The sequence below is a fragment of the Xiphophorus maculatus genome, chromosome 13, assembly GCF_002775205.1.
Source record: "Xiphophorus maculatus strain JP 163 A chromosome 13, X_maculatus-5.0-male, whole genome shotgun sequence".
Taxonomy (NCBI): domain Eukaryota; kingdom Metazoa; phylum Chordata; class Actinopteri; order Cyprinodontiformes; family Poeciliidae; genus Xiphophorus; species Xiphophorus maculatus.
In genome coordinates, this window is record NC_036455.1 from 22,023,371 (window position 1) to 22,041,940 (window position 18,570).

The 18,570-nt window shown below is 40.1% G+C and overlaps 2 protein-coding genes across 5 annotated transcripts in view; one reads left to right on the top strand and one right to left on the bottom strand.

Moving 5' to 3' along the window:
• Positions 1 to 9,428, top strand: part of LOC102230647 (serine/threonine-protein phosphatase 6 regulatory ankyrin repeat subunit A-like) — a 22,134-nt gene extending 12,706 nt beyond the window's left edge. For 2 of the 4 annotated variants that reach the window (XM_023345075.1, XM_023345073.1), the window contains exons 8-29: positions 356 to 463; positions 542 to 646; positions 1,700 to 1,778; positions 1,893 to 2,007; positions 2,112 to 2,194; positions 2,279 to 2,342; positions 2,495 to 2,563; positions 3,005 to 3,145; positions 3,245 to 3,356; positions 3,440 to 3,466; positions 3,553 to 3,627; positions 3,746 to 3,947; positions 4,056 to 4,143; positions 4,277 to 4,394; positions 5,239 to 5,452; positions 5,539 to 5,626; positions 5,713 to 5,796; positions 5,877 to 6,025; positions 6,619 to 6,701; positions 7,291 to 7,373; positions 7,445 to 7,536; positions 7,613 to 9,428. In XM_023345075.1, coding sequence (XP_023200843.1) covers positions 356 to 463; positions 542 to 646; positions 1,700 to 1,778; positions 1,893 to 2,007; positions 2,112 to 2,194; positions 2,279 to 2,342; positions 2,495 to 2,563; positions 3,005 to 3,145; positions 3,245 to 3,356; positions 3,440 to 3,466; positions 3,553 to 3,627; positions 3,746 to 3,947; positions 4,056 to 4,143; positions 4,277 to 4,394; positions 5,239 to 5,452; positions 5,539 to 5,626; positions 5,713 to 5,796; positions 5,877 to 6,025; positions 6,619 to 6,701; positions 7,291 to 7,373; positions 7,445 to 7,536; positions 7,613 to 7,911 — 2,478 coding nt within the window. In that variant the 3' untranslated portion in view covers positions 7,912 to 9,428. Of the gene's footprint in view, positions 1 to 355; positions 464 to 541; positions 647 to 1,699; positions 1,779 to 1,892; positions 2,008 to 2,111; positions 2,343 to 2,494; positions 2,564 to 3,004; positions 3,146 to 3,244; positions 3,357 to 3,439; positions 3,467 to 3,552; positions 3,628 to 3,745; positions 3,948 to 4,055; positions 4,144 to 4,276; positions 4,395 to 5,238; positions 5,453 to 5,538; positions 5,627 to 5,712; positions 5,797 to 5,876; positions 6,026 to 6,618; positions 6,702 to 7,290; positions 7,374 to 7,444; positions 7,537 to 7,612 lie in introns of all 4 variants that reach the window. The other 2 variants (XM_023345074.1, XM_023345072.1) reach the window with 1 other exon arrangement.
• Positions 9,389 to 18,117, bottom strand: btd (biotinidase). Its single transcript, XM_023345078.1, has 6 exons — positions 17,877 to 18,117; positions 17,130 to 17,279; positions 16,858 to 17,006; positions 16,589 to 16,766; positions 15,961 to 16,512; positions 9,389 to 9,767 (listed from the first exon to the last, which is right to left on the bottom strand). The coding sequence occupies exons 1-6, from the start codon at positions 18,072 to 18,074 to the stop codon at positions 9,495 to 9,497; spliced, it is 1,500 nt and encodes a 499-aa protein (XP_023200846.1). The 5' UTR covers positions 18,075 to 18,117; the 3' UTR covers positions 9,389 to 9,494.
• Between the last annotated feature and the right edge of the window lie 453 nt (positions 18,118 to 18,570).

Consider the following 18,570-nt stretch of genomic DNA (forward strand, 5'->3'; position numbering starts at 1 on the left):
GTTAGCTAGCTTTTTTGCATCTATCATGGGTAAGTGTAAATTTATCGGCAGTTGGCTGTACGACATTTGTCTTCACCATTGGCTCACTTCTGTTCCCAACTAATACGATGCCACATGCATTCTGTGCAAAAAAAAACAAAAAACCTTAATACCACTGATATATAAAATATGCAATTTTCTTTTGTGTATTTCTAGGTCTTATAATAGTCTTAAAAATCCTTACATTTTAGTTGGTGAAACCTGCATAAACCCTTATGTAAAGTTAGTGAAATTGAAAAAGGATTTACACTACATGTGCTTTAAAATAGTATTGTTGTTTTGGGTTTTTTTTAAAACAAGATTGTTCTCTGCTTAGGTGAACGAGGTTAATGCCTATGGCAACACACCGCTCCATTTGGCCTGCTACAACGGACAGGACGTGGTAGTTGGCGAGCTCATCGAGGCAGGAGCGAGCGTAAATCAAGTGAGTGCGAACGACTCCGAGAGAAGCTGCTGGGTCGTTCGGCTCGTTTCCCTTAATTATTTCGCTACATTACTCCAGGTAAACGAGAGAGGCTTTTCTGCACTTCACTTCGCTTCGTCTTCACGCCAAGGTGCGCTGTGCCAGGAGCTGCTGCTGGCCCACGGAGCATGCATCAACTTGAAGGTTTGTCGATATTTAGATGCACTTTCTTACAAATGCTTAAACACACACGTTTATATTGGGACGCTGTGTTTACGCTACGCTTATTTATCTGAAGCAGGTTTATGCAAATATTGTTTGAGTGAGCTGTTAAGTACAAATGTATCTTCTTAAGAGCGTCTTCAGCTCTTAAAGTGCCTTGTGTGCATTTTGTCACCTTACAATTACAAACTTAAATGTATATTTTTTTCATCTGTGTGATTGACCAACACAAAGTAGAGCAAAATTGTTACAAAATATGCTTTTTATTTATTTTATTTTTTAATAGTCCTACACCCCAGAAGGTAAGCTAAACTGAGCTTTGTGGCTTGCATGCAGTAAGCTGTGTTTGCATGCAAGCAAAATGCAGCGTTCTGTGTAGTTTCCGCTTTGTGCCGTAGAACGACTGACTGTGCACAAGGACAGTGACGCTAAACATACAGCCAGGGCATGCTTTGTATTGAAGCATATTCATAAGGAAAAATGGTCAAGCCAACTGAGAATCTGTGGCAAGACCTAAATATTACTGTCCACATCAACTCTCCGTCCAATCTGACTGAGTTTAGGCTTTTGTGCAAAGAATCTCTGACCCTACATGTGCAAATGTTGCAAACCCTTAACCATCCATTTCAGAATAATGTGCTGCCTTGTGTTGGTCTGTCACTGAAAATACCAATAAAATCCCTTGAAGTTTGTTGCTGTAATGTGACAAAATGAGAATGTTTTCCTATTTTTGCAAGGCACTGAGCTGATGATGTCTGTTCTGCTCAGTGTTGAGCAGAGAGCTCAAATGACAGTTTGCTTAACACTCTGGTAGCAGTGATGGAAACTGATACCAGTGTTTCAACAGCCTCAAGATGCACGGCCATATGGCAAGTTGGAGGGGAGGAATGTCTGCCCGAGGCAGAAAGCTGCCCAGGCATTCCTTGTGTGTGTGTGTGTGTGTGGGTGTTGTCTACCAGGCATCCAGTTTTCTTCATATTTGTTCAAAGAACTAGTCACAGTAACTTAGTTCTTGTAAACATCTCGTCTGTCCAGAGTAAGGATGGTAAGACTCCTCTACACATGGCAGCTACACATGGGCGCTTCTCCTGCTCCCAGGCCCTCATTCAAAATGGTGAGTGGGCTTTGTTTTGTTTAAAGATTAAAATGTATCTGGATATTAGTTTTTTTTGGGGGGGGGGTTTGTAATTTGTGCATATCTGAGTATTTTCTGTTGCTGTGTTCGTAGGAGCTGAGATCGACTGTGAAGACAGAAGCAGGAACACTGCCCTTCACATCGCAGCCCGCTACGGCCATGAGCTCATCATCACGTCGCTCATCAAAGATGGAGCCAGCACTGCCAAGTCAGTTATGCTGACATTTAGCCATCTGTGTGTTTCCCCACAATTAGATTTTTGTTTTAGACATGCGACGTTTGCCTGCAAGGACTTGTTTTTTCTTATTTCAGGAGAGGCATTCACGGGATGTTACCGCTACACCTGGCAGCTCTCAGCGGCTTCTCCGATTGCTGCAGGAAGCTGCTGTCCTCAGGTACAAGTCTCGCTCACACCGTCTCCTGCCAGCGGAATCACCTGCTTGACATCCAAATTGATGCCGACTGCATATTTTGTACAGGATTTGTCATAGACACCCCCGATGACTTTGGAAGGACCTGTCTGCATGCGGCTGCAGCCGGAGGGTGAGTATTCCTGCTTACTGTGTTTTGGGTTTTTTTTCCCTCTTCATGTGTTTTTTTTTTTTGTGTGTATTAAAATTATATGTCTTTGAATTTGGTGCGTTGGGAGTCATTTGTTCACTGCTGTCAGTTTTAATCATCGTCTTTTCAAACAGAAACCTGGAGTGTCTGAACCTGCTGTTGAACACAGGAGCTGACTTCAACAGGAAGGACAACTTTGGCAGGTAAATTCAAGTAGGGCTGCAACTAATGATTATTTTAGTCATTGATTATTCTGACAATTAATCTGATAAAAATATTGGCATATTCTACATATTTTTTATTTAAGCCTTTTTGTACAGTTTTAGAAATGCATTAAAAGATGAAAATAAACAAATGATAACACAATAAACATTTTTTTGTCTAAAATGGAACAATCAAGCATTCCTTTAGTGAACGCTTGAATGTTTCTAGCAAACTATGCATTGTATATGAAAAAACAACTCCAGTCACTGATTAATCCATTACTAAATTAGTTGAAGATTTTTTCATTCCGATTAATTTGATTAATTGTTTCAGTCCTAAATTTAAGCATCATTATCATTTCTAAAAAAGTAATATCTATATTGCAAAGCTGTCACTGGTTGTAACTGGTGTTGATTTTTAATTTTTTCCAACCCTCGCAGGGCTCCGCTCCACTACTCATCAGCCAACTGTAACTACCAGTGTGTGTTTGCTCTGGTGGGCTCTGGGGCCAGTGTTAACGATCTGGATCAGAACAGCTGCAGCCCTTTGCACTACGCGGCGGCTGCCGACACGGAGGGAAAGTAAGTTTGTCTTTGTGTTTATTGCGACCCATTCGCATATACTTCAAAGTATTTTAATCAAAAAGTAAAAATAAAAACACACTGTTTGGGCTTTCCTAGATGTGTGGAGTACCTGCTGAGGAACGATGCAGATCCAGGCGTGAAGGACAGACAGGGTTACAACGCAGTGCACTACGCCTCTGCCTACGGCCGCACACTCTGTCTGGAACTGGTGAGCACAGATCCCACAGTCAGTGCAAATATTTTCAAGATCAGGTGCATATTTATAATTGTTTTTGTTTTTATTTCCTTTAGATCGCAAGTGTGAGACCGCTTGATGTGGTAAGAAGAGAGCTCACTGGCTTATTGAGCCAATGACATGTCACTTCTTTGATACGTAAATCGTTTTTTTTGTGTGTGTGTTTCAGTTAATGGAGACCTCAGGAACCGACATCCTGAGGGACTCAGATAGTCAGGCCCCCCTAAGTCCACTCCATCTGGCGGTTAGTTGGAAGATTTAAGAGAGGCTTGTTTCTGACTTTAAGCATCCAGGATTTCAGTTGCCTTTTTCGTGCGCCAAAGCCAACTGGATCTGTCGGTGTTTGCTTTTCATTTAATCAGGCTTACCACGGACACTGCGGGGCGTTGGACGTTCTCCTGGTATCCCTGCTGGACGTGGACGTGCGCAGCCCGGACGGACGCACCCCGCTAAGTTTAGCCTGCTCCAGGGGCCACCAGGAATGCGTGTCCCTGCTGCTCCATCACGGAGCCTCCCCCATGACCCGCGACTATATATATAAGAAGACAGCCTTACATGCTACAGGTAACATCATTAATCTTTACATCAAATGAAGTGGTTATACTTTTCTAGCTTTTAAAGTTGTTTTTCTTTGCAGAAAAATAAATAAAACTTGCCTGTTTCTGTCTGCAGCTATGAATGGCCACCCAGAGTGCCTGCACCTGCTTCTGAGTAGCAACAATCAACACATCAATGTGGATGCACAAGACAACAACAAACAGTGAGTGTGTCCACAGAGAGAACAAATGACTTTGGCTGGATTTTTATTTATTTATCTTTTTAAGACTGATTTGTCCACAGATGTGGTCTGGAGATGAGAATAAACGAGTGAGTTACGGATTATTTCCCCACAGGACTCCCCTGATGTTGGCAGTGCTGAACGGACACACAGAGTGTGTGTACTCTCTGCTCAATCAAGGAGCCTGTGTGGAGACCCAGGACCGTTGGGGTCGGACAGCCCTGCACCGCGGGGTGAGACGATCAAACTAATGCTGTGACTCTAATTGTACGGTGCTTTAATAGACAGAGGTAGATGGCAGAAAGATTTCACGTCTGTTACAAAATGGTTTTTTTTGTGTAGCTTTGTTGCGGTCTTTATTATGTGTCCAAACAGTTAACTTTATGTCTGGTGGGGCTGTTGCAAATTTATTCGTACTAGCAGAAATTTCAACTTTTTCTTCCACTTTACAGCTATGCATTTTTCTTTATTAAAGTTTAAACCTGTTTGTAGAACCAAACATAAATAATATATTCATAAAAATGTGGAAAATTTTAACAATCATCTTCTGAGCCCCTCAATATGGATTTTTTAAAATTTTATTTTTCACTGCAAAAACACAAAATTTTACCAAGTATTTTTGTTCTAATTTGTAGTTCGAATATCTTGGCACACTTGAAATGAGACAAAACTTACTTATAAGTAACTTTTCAGGAAGAAATATGAGCTTGTTTTAAGTCAGTAATGCCTTAATCCTGAGGAAAACGTGCAAGTTGCACTGGCAGCTTATTTCACCTTCACCGTGGGAAAATTGTCTTATAAGTGAAATAATCTGCTAGTGGAACCAGTACTTTTTCATCAATATTACAGAATTATTGACTGAAAACAAGCTCATATGTTTGTTTTTTTTTGTTGTTGAAAAGTTACTTGTGAGTTTAGTCTTATTTCAAGTGAACTAAAACAATTGCAAAAAACCCGTTCTTGGTAACAATTTTTTTTTTTGCCTCGGTTCTCGTCTCATTGACTATTCAGCTGTATTAAGTGTCATATCTGTAATATAATGGAAGATTTTGCCTTTTTTCCCCCTGTGTTTCACAGGCTGCCACAGGCCAGGATGAGTGTGTGGAGGCCCTCCTCCAGCGAGGGGCCAGTGTGTGTGTGAAGGACATCCGGGGCCGCACCCCGCTGCACCTGGCTTCAGCTTGTGGCCACGTGGGAGTCCTGGGAACTCTCCTGCAGACCACGCCCCCCTCCCTCACTCACCTCACAGACAACCAGGGCTACACGCCGTTACACTGGGCCTGCTATAATGGTACAGGAATTCAACATGCCTGGGTCTCTGTTCTGCGTGAACTTCCCACAGAGCATTTATGTTCTGCCGTTCCTACTGTCTTGCAGGTTACGATGCATGTGTGGAGGTTTTGTTAGATCATGAGGCGTTCAGGAAGATCAAGGGAAACTCCTTCAGCCCGCTGCACTGTGCTGTGTAAGACTATTTGTCCTCCTAAATGCTGATGTGTGTGTGTGTATGGAGGTGATGTCTAAAGGTATATGACACTTTTCCTGTTTCAGAATGAACGATAACGAGGGCGTGGCCGAGATGCTAATCGACTGCCTGGGTGCAAACATCGTCAACACCACGGACTCCAAGGGAAGGTAGGAAATGATGGAAAGTGCACCTTTTATTATTAATTTAGATTGAACTCAAACTTTAATATGAACCTCCGGTGTTGCAGAACCCCCCTCCATGCTGCTGCGTTTTCTGATCACGTGGAGTGCATTTCTCTTCTCCTGAGCCACGGAGCTAAGGCTAACGCTGTCGACACGCTCGCACACAAAACACCGCTGATGATGGCAGCTCTGAACGGACAGACCAACGCTGTGGGTGAGCGCGTTCACTGATTGTATGGGTGCTTGAAATCGTTGAAAAGGCTTGAGTTTCAACGAGGTGTATTCAAGTTTTGGAAAGTGCTTGATATTTTATTTGCACAATGTTGTTATAATGCTGTAATATACATTTAGGAGCCACTACCCCTTACAGAAAGTCAAGTGATTATTTAAATTTGAGCAGAAAGCTCATTTACCAATTTGTTCAATGTAACGAATACTTATTGTTCCTAATGACTCGATGAGTAACTGATCGGCGTAATTGAAGTAAAGGTGGTTTTATATTTTATACATCAGTTATTTAAATAGGAAGATTTTTCTTTTGTTAAATTTGTTTTGTTTTCAGACCAATCAGGTATATCGGGTATGTTTGAGAAAATTCTCAAAAAATTCACATTTTGTTATATTTCAATTTACTTCCTGCCATTTAGAGTACTATCACAAGACATTATTAATACCATAATAAGTCATTTCAAATAAAAAATAATTTGAAACTGCCCTCTTTGGTTCATTTGTACTGTTTTTATCTCCAATCTGTGATGTTGGAAATGTTGGGGTTACATGTAATAATCCCTTTTTCGTGTTTTGCAGAGGTTCTAGTGAGCAGTGGGAAAACAGATTTGTCCCTGCAGGATGTAGACAGGAACACTGCTCTGCATCTTGCTTGTAGCAAAGTAAGAGCCTTTGCCTTTAAAGTCATTTTCTTGTTTTTATGGCTAGCCTGCAAAATGCAGACTTTAATTTTTCTTGCTTTCCATGAATATAACAAATTCCATTGAGGAACATGTATGATTCTTTTTTTGTTGTTGTTTTAACACCTGAAAATGGATCTTTAATTCAACCAGAAAACAAACAAAACGCATTTGATGCAGTACTTTCTTATTTAAAAGCGAATGAAGATTTTTGCAACTCTTGACACATTTTATTTAGTTAGAGGATGATTGAAAGCCTCTATTTGGACCAGTTTCAGGCTTCCATCTAGTGGTGGTGATTTATTTATTTTTCCTGCACACAAAGGTAGAGCTACTGAACAACAAGAGAAAGAACATGAACAGCTGCTTGTAGTTTGCGCTGCATATTTTTGAAGGATTGCATGCGTTACTGCAGCTGCACATCTGTGTTGACTTAAAGATGCTAAACTCAGTCAGGTTCCGTGCTAAATCTTAAAGAGGGAGCTGTATCTGACTCCAGTAGAGACTTTTCGGTTGTTTTGCAGATGTGATCAGTTTTGACAAGCGCTTTGTTGTTTTCTGTTCTTCTCAGGGTCATGAAACTAGTGCATTGTTGATCCTCGAGAAAATCAGCGACAGGAACTTGATCAACTGCACCAATGCTGCTCTCCAGACGTATGTAGTTTGCAAAAGCTGAACCCGGCTGAGCTCCAACTGGACACATTTGAACCGTCTTCTTCTTACAGGCCGCTGCACGTAGCAGCCAGGATGGGGCTAACGGTGGTGGTCCAGGAGCTGCTGGGAAAAGGAGCCAGCGTTTTGGCGGTGGATGAGAACGGTCAGCATCCATCTCAGTGAGTTCACCAACTACAACAGCGATGTGTTAAATATTCTTTCTCCCGCTATGTTCCCAGGTTACACTCCAGCTTTGGCCTGCGCTCCGAATCGCGACGTAGCCGACTGCTTGGCCCTCATCCTCAACTCGATGATGCCCACCTCCCCCATGGTGACGATCGCCGCCATTCCCGCTTTGTCTCTCACCCAGACGGTGATCAACCACCACCCGACCTCAAACCACATCTCCAAAGGAGTTGCGTTCGATACTCCGCCGTCTCTGAGACCCGACCACGCCTCATACTGCAGGCCAGAGAGGCCGCTGTCCTCTGTTTCTGCGGACGACGAACTGAATGACTCGGACTCTGAGACCTACTGAGGACTTTTGGAGACGGCCTCACGATCCTGGCAGGCTAGCCAACCACTCAGGAGCCTTAAAAGATAACTGACTGAAAGATGGGGGAAGTAGAGCAGGTGATTTTGGGGGTAAGCTTCCTTTAAATAATTTTAAAAATAGCCTTTTATACAAACCACAAATAGTGCCTTGCAATTGCATTCCTATCCATTGATGTTTTTCAGACCTTGTCACGTTACAGCAACAAACTTCAGTTTATTTTATTGGGATTTTATGTGAAATAATGCAACCTCTATCAGATTGGATGGAGAGCGTCTGTGAAGATCATTCTTAGAAGTCTTGCTACAGAGTTTCAGTTTGACTTGAATCTAAACTTCAAAATAAATCCACTTTGATCTAAAACATTAAATGGCAGCTCTGACTGTGTTTAGGGCCATTTTCCTGCTATGTGCTAAACCCCACATCCAGTCCATTGAGGCTTTCCACAGCTTTGTTTTCTATAATGTTTTGCCAACATGTTAAATATTGATCTCAACTGTGGAGTTCACCTCCCTGTAGAAACTGGAGTAACCGTTTATAACCTAACCTTGTGTTCAACCTCTCCACTATGTTTCTATAAATGTAGCTGACGTCAAATGCTTGCTGCGCTTCCTTCTACTTTATAATTATTCACTACCTTTTGTCGCTAAATTGCATAAAATCGTCATTTGCATTGCTTAGAAGTCTGTCGCTGTAAGATGACAAAATGTGAAAAAGCTCAAGTGGTATGAATACTTTTGCAAGGCTCTGTACTTTTGTTCCCTGAGGTGCATACCAATGCGGGGCTGGAGCATAAACACTACACTTCTATGAAAGCACTGTATGGTCAGTAAGATGACCAGTATCTTTTAAAACTTAACACCAGTATTTCCTTTTTTAATGAGTTAAGCCTGTACTGTATGTGGATTTTTAACCCTTTCGAAAGGTTGTTCCTCCAAATGAGCATCAAGTGAAGCTCAGAGGGAACGGAGGGAGAACCTTATGGGACCAGCTGACTGTACTTCAGTTTGTTTGTTTTTTTTTAACTTGGTTCTTTGAGGTATCATGGTAGACACTAACGACCGTTACTCATGAACATTAATAATGCTGCGTTGGGCAGCCACCTTTCCCAGGAGGATGACATTGGTATTGATTTATTTTTTTTTTTTCATATTTATTTTTAAGTCTAGACTAAATCTTTGAGCTGATTCTGACACCAGGTGGATGTCAGACCTCGTTACTGTACACACGATTCAGAACGTCTGTTGACCGACGAGCTGAACGAACCCTTGAATCCTGCAATGATGTAACTGCTTCATGTTTGTATTCTGTACTGGAGACAGTGTGTGGATGCATGTTGGGGTGTGTGTGTGTGAGAGAGATATAAAGACATGACTAAATATTGCCTTTTGAGAAATATGCAAAGTTCAGACAGGTTGGATGCTGTTCGGTGTATTGTTTGTAAAATGAATTAAGTAACAGATGAATAAAAAGATTTGTTTTATTTAGTTTGTACATCACAAGACGTCTGTCATCCATAATCTCAATCAGAACTCAATAGACGTATCTCTCTGGTATTCCACAGCAGATCATTCGTTATCCAGCTGGTACATTCGTCCGTACAGACAGGCAGTGATCAGGCCTCCGCTCAGGTTGGAGTGTTTCATGGCCAATCTCCCACCTGTTGCTTTCTCCAGCTTATCAGGTTGCTCCAGCGCCATGCGGCTCACCAGAACTGAAGGGTACACGTAATCTGTCTGGAAAGTTGCCTCCAACAGGAAGTCCATCTTAGACTCCGCCTCCTCCACTTTCTGCCCACATGAGCTGGCCTCCAGTCCTGCACAGCGGACTACTGCACATACCTGTATGGAAGAGAGGTAAATGCAGCTGGACTTCAGTGAAATTGTTTATTTAGCAATTTAACTCGATAAGTGTAACTCGTATTTGATGGGTTAATTTTACGCAGAGTGGCATATTTCCAAAGTATAGATTTGTTAATCTTGATTATTGTTTTCAACAGTGAAATTAAACCCACAATTTTGATTCACAGCCACTCAGTTTCAGTTACCCAAAACTTCCATGAGGAGGTGGACAGATTGTTGAATCCAAGAGTATCAATAGAATGTTGAGTGGAAGGAAAACTGTGGTTGAGAAGGTGGTCAAACAACAAGGATAAGTGTGGCCTTTGGGAGGATTATGTTAACACAGTTCTTGTGTTAAGCCACACCTAAACTAGAGTCAACGTTAAATGTCTTACCTGTACTAATAAGAATAAATACTGGATTGTTATTCTGTGGTACAAAGTCTTCAGTTGAAAAGTAAAGTAAATTTAACATTCCATTTGAATATCAATGTCCAAAAGGAACAAGATCTGTGTTGCCTGAGGTCTAATATCAATTTTTACAGTAATAACAATTTGAAGAGCCATGCCATCTGATGGTGCCGATCCACTGTTCTTTATCAAGTTCAAAGTCACTTCTCTCTCTAGATTCTGGTGTAATTTTCCAGCAGGACTTTGCACCTGTCCACACCGCCTAAATTACCAATATCTACTTTAATAACCATGGTATGATTGTGCTTGATTGCCCAGCAAGCTCACGTGACCCTAAACCCCACAGAGAATCTATGGAGTATTATGAAGATGAGAATCAGCAAGAAACGTAGACAAACTAAAGCATCATCAAAGCAACCTGTGCTTCCATAACACCTCGGCAGAGCCATGTGGAGATGGACTCCATGCCGACAGAGCCATGACTAAGTACTGGGTATATACTGTGCAATATACATGAACAGTAGGCCTGTGCTTCTGCATTAAAAATAATTTCATACTGACCATATTCAAATGTTCAGGAAGATGAAAATTGGGTTTTCATTAGCCATAAGACATAATCTTATGGAAGTAAATTTGTGCCATCAGAATTTGAATAAAAATTGCCTCTGAAATTTGAATATTGTATATTAGTGCTTACTTTTTCAGTGTTAAAATAAATTCAAAATATATTTTTAACCTAAAAAAATTTCAGTGTCATTATTTGTACATGAAAAAAAAATTCAGTGTCATTATTTGTACATGGTTGCAATTTTCATTTATTAAAAAAATTCACATTCCTATTTCAAAGTGATCAAATTTTCAATATACATATTTTTCACAGTTTAAATTTTCAGTGTTAAAAAATTCAGCATATAAAAAAATTCAACTTTTCAAAATTCGAATGCAATATTTTCAGTGTCCTCCAATTCAACTTGCTCAAATTCGCTGTCTCAAATTCAACGTCTAAAAATTCGCTGTAAAAATGGCGAGGTTACTTCAGGTCACAGACATTACCAATGGATGTCAGATTCCAGGACCCAGCTAATCACGTGACGCAACCGTCATATTGAAGAAATACCAGCGTCACCGAGGCTGGCGACCATGGAGGCGACCGCAAACCCAACGGTGAGTTTAATGCTTTCATATTTCTGTATTATATTTTAATTTGCGCATGAAGTTTGATACATTATCTTAAATCTTGATTTAAAACACGGTTTGGGCCGTTGTTAATCTTACACCATGTAGTGCTGGCAGATTACTTCTAGCTACCTACTAGCCCCCCCAGCACCTCCCCGCTGCCCCTCACCCAATTTACCCCGTTTTATTTCAAAAAGAAATACCACTTGCGCCAAGTCTAGAATCTTGAAAGAGAACTGATGGGTGGCGACTTTCTGGGTTGTTTGATGTTGTCTTAGGTGAGACTGAGACAGGCAGTCTTAGTAAAGTGTAATTTTTCAGGAGATGCTACCGCTAATGTACTAAGCTAATATGGCTGCCTTGTGTGCTTCAAGGAGGGGCTGTGATACCTCACAATTCAGTAAATTCAAACAGTTGAATTGCATGCATGTTTGTGTGTTCTCTCTGTGTAGTCTAGCTCTATCTCAACATGTGGTTCCAGAACTGATGTGGATTTTAATAAAAAGTAAAACTGTCTTCAATATTTCCAGTTACTTTAGTCTTACAAACATACTAAGTTATCCATATGTTGCGGATGTATGGTAAATTAGAATTGAAAATGTGATTGTGGCTTTGTTCTCTTCCAAAGCCACACCACCTGAACTGAAAGACATGATGAAATTCTGGACCGGATGGGAAAATCTGCCGTCAAGTCTGTCTGTGGAGATTGTTCATGGAAACTACCCAACAGCTGCCACATGCTACGAAACGCTAAGAATTCCTTGTCACTAGAGGAGTTACAAATCTTTCAGTGATGAGTTTTTAGCATGCATTTCCTCTATGCAAACTGGCTTTGGCTTGCTTTGAATGATCGACCTGTAAAACAAAATAATCTACATTTAAGCTGTAGCAGTTCTTTGTTTGTGAAGCAGCTTTGTTCAAATGAAAGTTTTGTTGAAATGTAGAATCAATTCAATTTTCTGATTTTGTCAGATGATTACATATCAAATGTATTGAACATGTGATTCAATACATATGAATGAATGTATTGAATTCATATTCATTGAATATAAATTCAATACATTCATATGTATTGAATTCATATGAACGTATTCATATGAACTTATTGATATGTATTGATTATGAATTCAATACATATGAATGTATGTAATACATATGATACATAGTAATCATATATATTACTCATTAGAGTAACGTGTTACTCTAGTTCCTCTAGTTTTGTCACATTCAAAACTAGAGGAACTAGAATGACACAATGTTCAGAGTAGGTATTTCATTTCTCTGAGTCAGTACTGTTTGTACAGGCAGTTTTAAATATGAAACTGAAATTGTTTTTTTATGCAAAATTTTATTGAATGTACTGTACTTAGATGAGTTCATATATGCTTGAAGTATTAGAAAATAAATTACATAAGACAAACAAAACTTTTTTCTGATTCTTATAATGCAAGAAATTTAAAGTCCTACAACAATGTACAAATGTACCTACTAGGTTCCTTTTGAGTAAAGAAAAAACAATCAAATTACAAATTTAGAACATTTTAGTTCTTAAACATGTCTACCATATAGACACTAAAATTCACCTTTGTGGTAACATGATCAGCATTTTGCTTTACATTTCATAAATGGTGAATTTTGAAACTGGTACGGAAGCTTATTGCTATAATCCAGGGGGAAAAAATCTAGCGCTATCACGTTATAATGTCATACGTATCTTATTAAAACGTGAGTTATCTTGTTAAAACATGATGCACATCTTGTACAAACGTGATCATTTTATGTCCAGGAAGTGGCGGTATTATGCTAGGCTAGTACAGTGGCTAACAGGACTTGGTCAAGTTTCCCTTCATGTTTAGTCTAAAACACGGAGATATGGATGCTGCTTTGCACTGTGGTTGAAACCAATAATAGCAGGCACACTCTGAGCAGGATCCTAAACAGAACAGGACTGCACAGAAGGAAACGTCAGTCCGATCCTCTAGCTGTGGTGGCGATCCTAACTGATTCTGGATCGAAGCTGAAGTTGGCTTTCGATTGTAGCTCCTCAGTCCTCTGGCTTGCAGAAGGGCCTTTACCATTCAGTACCCAGAGTGAGGCTGCCTGGATTTAATGTCTCTCACACATTGGTCTAAGTCATCATCTGACATGGTGGTGTATAATGCCCTCACTGAAAGACCAGATTCTGCCATCCGTCGATATACAGTCCATCTAGATATACCCAAGAGTTTGGCGATGCATGAGACAGGGAGATGGAGTTCTAAAAGACTGCAAAGGTAGTCTGAGGATATGACCATCCGTTGTCGCCCAGCTGGTCCTTGCTCAATATGCACAACAGTTGTTTGTTGTTCTTCACTTTGTTTTTCTAAATTAATTAGTCTGTGCAAATGAGCCGACGCATCCAAAATATTTGAAGGAACATCTATCTGACAAGACATGGCATTTAAAAAAACTAGTTCTTGAGTGCAGATAAAGTCCAGGAAATCCAGATCCAGGGGCATACGTTCAAGAACATGCTCCAAACGATCACGGAGTCTATCAAAAATGTGATCCAGCAAAAGTTCCTTGAAAAGAGAGAAAAAAAAAACATGTCAAAAAAATTGTCAGTAAAATAAAAAAGTTTTTTGAAATCAGAAGGTCAGTATTGAGAAATCACAGTAATATAAATTAAATTATGATATTTAATCTAAAATAAGTTAACAGATGTACTTACAAGCATATATTTTTCTTGAAAATGAGTTAAGATCAATTGAAAAAACAAAGGGAGTTGTTTATAGTGTTGCTAGGTAACAGAACGAGGTTTTATACCGCAAAGTAAAAAGAATGTAAATTAATATTGTATATCAACACTTGTCAGATAAGAGAAGCAGTATTTTGGATGATGTTGTAATGACAATAAATTTCTTAATTAATTCATAAATGAAGTCACCTGAACAATACAGTAGCTGAACAGAATGGGGTTGTGGTTATAATTAATGTCGGTAGTGTTCACAGCCCCTCCTTGAAGCACACAAGGCAGCCATATTAGCTTAGTACATTAGCGGTAGCATCTCCTGAAAAATTACACTTTACTAAGACTGCCTGTCTCAGTCTCACCTAAGACAACATCAAACAACCCAGAAAGTCGCCACCCATCAGTTCTCTTTCAAGATTCTAGACTTGGCGCAAGTGGTATTTCTTTTTGAAATAAAACGGGGTAAATTGGGTGAGGGGCAGCGGGGAGGTGCTGGGGGGGCTAGTAGGTAGCTAGAAGTAATCTGCCAGCACTACATGGTGTAAGATTAACAACGGCCCAAACCGTGTTTTAAATCAAGATTTAAGATAATGTATCAAACTTCATGCGCAAATTAAAATATAATACAGAAATATGAAAGCATTAAACTCACCGTTGGGTTTGCGGTCGCCTCCATGGTCGCCAGCCTCGGTGACGCTGGTATTTCTTCAATATGACGGTTGCGTCACGTGATTAGCTGGGTCCTGGAATCTGACATCCATTGGTAATGTCTGTGACCTGAAGTAACCTCGCCATTTTTACAGCGAATTTTTAGACGTTGAATTTGAGACAGCGAATTTGAGCAAGTTGAATTGGAGGACACTGAAAATATTGCATTCGAATTTTGAAAAGTTGAATTTTTTTATATGCTGAATTTTTTAACACTGAAAATTTAAACTGTGAAAAATATGTATATTGAAAATTTGATCACTTTGAAATAGGAATGTGAATTTTTTTAATAAATGAAAATTGCAACCATGTACAAATAATGACACTGAATTTTTTTTTCATGTACAAATAATGACACTGAAATTTTTTTAGGTTAAAAATATATTTTGAATTTATTTTAACACTGAAAAAGTAAGCACTAATATACAATATTCAAATTTCAGAGGCAATTTTTATTCAAATTCTGATGGCACAAATTTACTTCCATATAATCTTCAAAATGATCAGTCACAACAAAATTTACAACAGATCCACAAATCGAGCAATAACTTTCCTGGTTCTATCTGAATTTGTGTTTAACCAGTTTTCTCCATCATGCTATTCACATTAAGACATCATGAGACCAAGACGGCACCGGAAAACGGATCAAGAGTACCGGTACCTTGCCAATGCAAGGCTTCAAACAGAATGCTCTCAGATATAAGTGGGCACTGAGATGAGAGTGTCACCGAGTGTAATCAGCAAGTTGTAACAGAGATACTGGAAGAATCACAGAAAGGCAGACAGGTGTATGTCCATTGGGCACATCACACGGACGACCTTTGTGAATAGTGCCCTTTGGAACTGGTTGATGAATGCTACTAAACTCTTGGTACATCACATTAAGAAATTATGGCCACCAACTTACTGACAAACATTTTTGCTGTGACATACATACCCAGATGCAGAAATTTTATTGAATAAGTTGAGATGAGGAAATCACCATTCCTTGCTTTTGCTTAAATAATATAATGTTAAAGCATAAAGTTAATAAGATTTCTACTTATTTCACCACAAGTCAAATATCCCAGACTTTTTGTGAGTAGTGTGTGTGTGGGGGCGTGTGTGGGTGTCTGTGTTGTGATTCTACGCTATACATGCAAGATTGTGGTGATATTCTAATGCCTACCTGCAAGGCGTATCGTCCATCAACGGTGTGCGTTCCTGCAAATGCTCCCAATGCATACAGTTCCTTCCTTTCGTCGTGTGCCGTCCACTTGTACTGAAGGTGGCAGCAGAATTTACCATCACACACTGTGAGATTGCCTTCTGCCTCCTTTATGAGGACAAATTTAAATGGGTCATGCATCATGGTTCCTATGAAGGTGGGGTCAGAGGAAGCAGGTGAAGGGGAATCAGCACAGCGATCTGTGTGGCAGTAATCAGACTCTGCAGGCACAGGTGACATTGATTCATTCACATTCATCCCAACTGGACCCAAGACTGGGACTGTGGCCACAAGCAGTCGGCCCTCCTCTGGGTCTCCCTTCACGGCGTGGTGGAAGGTAGCAGAAAATGGGGTGTAGATACCACTCCCTGTCATTCTGAGCTGGTCTTTACGAAGGTTTGAAGACAGAACCGTAACATTGGCCCCAAGACTGAGGGCCCTGTGAAATTGGATCGAGTCCAAAAGGGGGAGCTCATTCATCCACGCTGTGGGGAAAATCAGCTGACGCACACCCTGGAAAAGAAACAAAAGGCCAAGTAAAGAGAGAGTTGGCTCAGTTGGACAGGTCTGTGTGGATGACGTTTCCTACCATTTTCACCAGGGCTACTGTAGGATCGTGGAACAGGATGTCAAAGCAGATGATGAGACCAAACTTTCCAGCAAAGGGTGTATCAAATGTGATGAGTTCAAGCTTTGGAGGCGTGTCAAAGGATTCTTCAAAAAAGAGGTTATATTTATGGTACCGTGCCACCAGCAGACCATCAGAACTGTGTGGAAGGGAATAATGATAGGTTTGCATTAACTTCCACAATGCATTTGTGTACTTGATCATTTTTGTATTCAAGGTTTGCCCAGTACTTGAAAGCCACATTGGTGTTGAACTGCCAGTGTCCATCAGGGGGGCATGTGGACGGGGCTGTCTTCAAGGGACAGGGTTGCAGATCAGGCATGTTTGCCACCAGGTAGAGGTTGTTGCCACGGGCCATGCAGCTCAGTCGCTGGAGAACCTAGAAGAAACTCATAAACTTGATACAAATGCCCCTTTGGTCCAAGTAAAGTTATTGGTGTAAAAACGTAACCACAAAAGTGTCAAAATTATAAAAGAGTCAGACAAATATCTATCTTTTAACCTCAGTGTTGTTGTATTTGTCAGGCTCGGTGCAGGGGTTCCAGCTCTCCTCCTGAGGGTCAGGAATGGTTTCCAAGTATCCGGAAATGGATGAACGGGTGAAGTTAAAACCGTGAATACCATCTTCTGGAAACACAAGTATCTGGACTCCCTGAGAGAGCAGAGAAAGAAACAACCTGTGAACTAAAGAACAATGAGTTTATCCCTTTAAAAAATGGATCCAGTAAAGGAAGTGGATTGCATCAACTCTCCTTCTTTCACCTAAATATTGATGGAATTCAGTCTGAACACTGATCTTCTCTTTCTTTCGCTACTTCCTTCTTTCCTTTCTTCCGATGTGAGATAGATATCCAAAGCCTGGCATAATGTTTTAGAATCTAAATCAGCTTGAAATTTCTCCAAAATGTTATTCCTCTGATGACTTCATTGAACAGTTTATAATGAAATTAAATAACACGGTTTTCAGATATTAATTTGCTGATATATATATTTTTAGTTTGATATTCTTCCACTTTATACTTTTGTTTTTACTACTTTGTGTTGGTCTCTATCGCATAAATCTCAGTAAAATAAATTGAAATGTCTGAACGGAAGGTGATAAAAAGTTGAAGTGGTCAACACGAATGATTTTGCCAATGATTGATAATAACATTGATGATGCCATTTTTCTTTTTCTTCAAGCAGTTGACTTTATTCAACAGCTATAATCATGGGCATCTACTTCAGCCTTCCCAGTCCAGCAGCCTACCTGCTGTGCAGCTTTAGCAGCCTGCTCTTCGTAGATGTCCAGGTTCTTCTGCATGTGGATCAGGGCTTCGCGACGGGTCACGGGGACCCTAGGGTTCGGGTTCAGGATGACTCTGTGCTCGTACACAGCAGCCACGTACGAGTCCCCAGCGGACTCAGTCTCACCGAGACAAAAGAGGAGCAGAACGACAACCAGCATTTTCCCTTGTTCTAGAGAAATGAACGTCGTGCGCTTCTTCGGGTTCAGTAGTCCAAAGTCAGCACAGCTGAGTCAACATTACTTTTGTTTGCTAAAGAGAGCTTGGCTTATTCTGAATGTCAATTTTTGTGTTTTTTTTTTTTACCTTGACAAAGATTTTGCTTTATGTTTTCATGTTTCTTTTTATTTTTAAGTCACTTTAAAATAAAAGTTATCTAAAAGTGATTTAAACTCTCAAATTTGGCGTTAAAATGTTCTTTTGAAAACAAACAAAACGAAATCGTCTTCGGTTGAACTTTAAGAAATGTATAAAATAAATTCATGTTTTACAAAAGTTTCAAGCTTACTTTCTGGTTTGTGCAGCAAAAATTTTCGTTTGTGCTTCTGTCATTTTAAAGATATAAAGAAATGTTTCTAGAGGTCATCAAAGGTCAACCAGCCCCTCCACCTTCCTCAAATCAGACGAAATGGGTGTCAATTTACTCGAATACGTTTG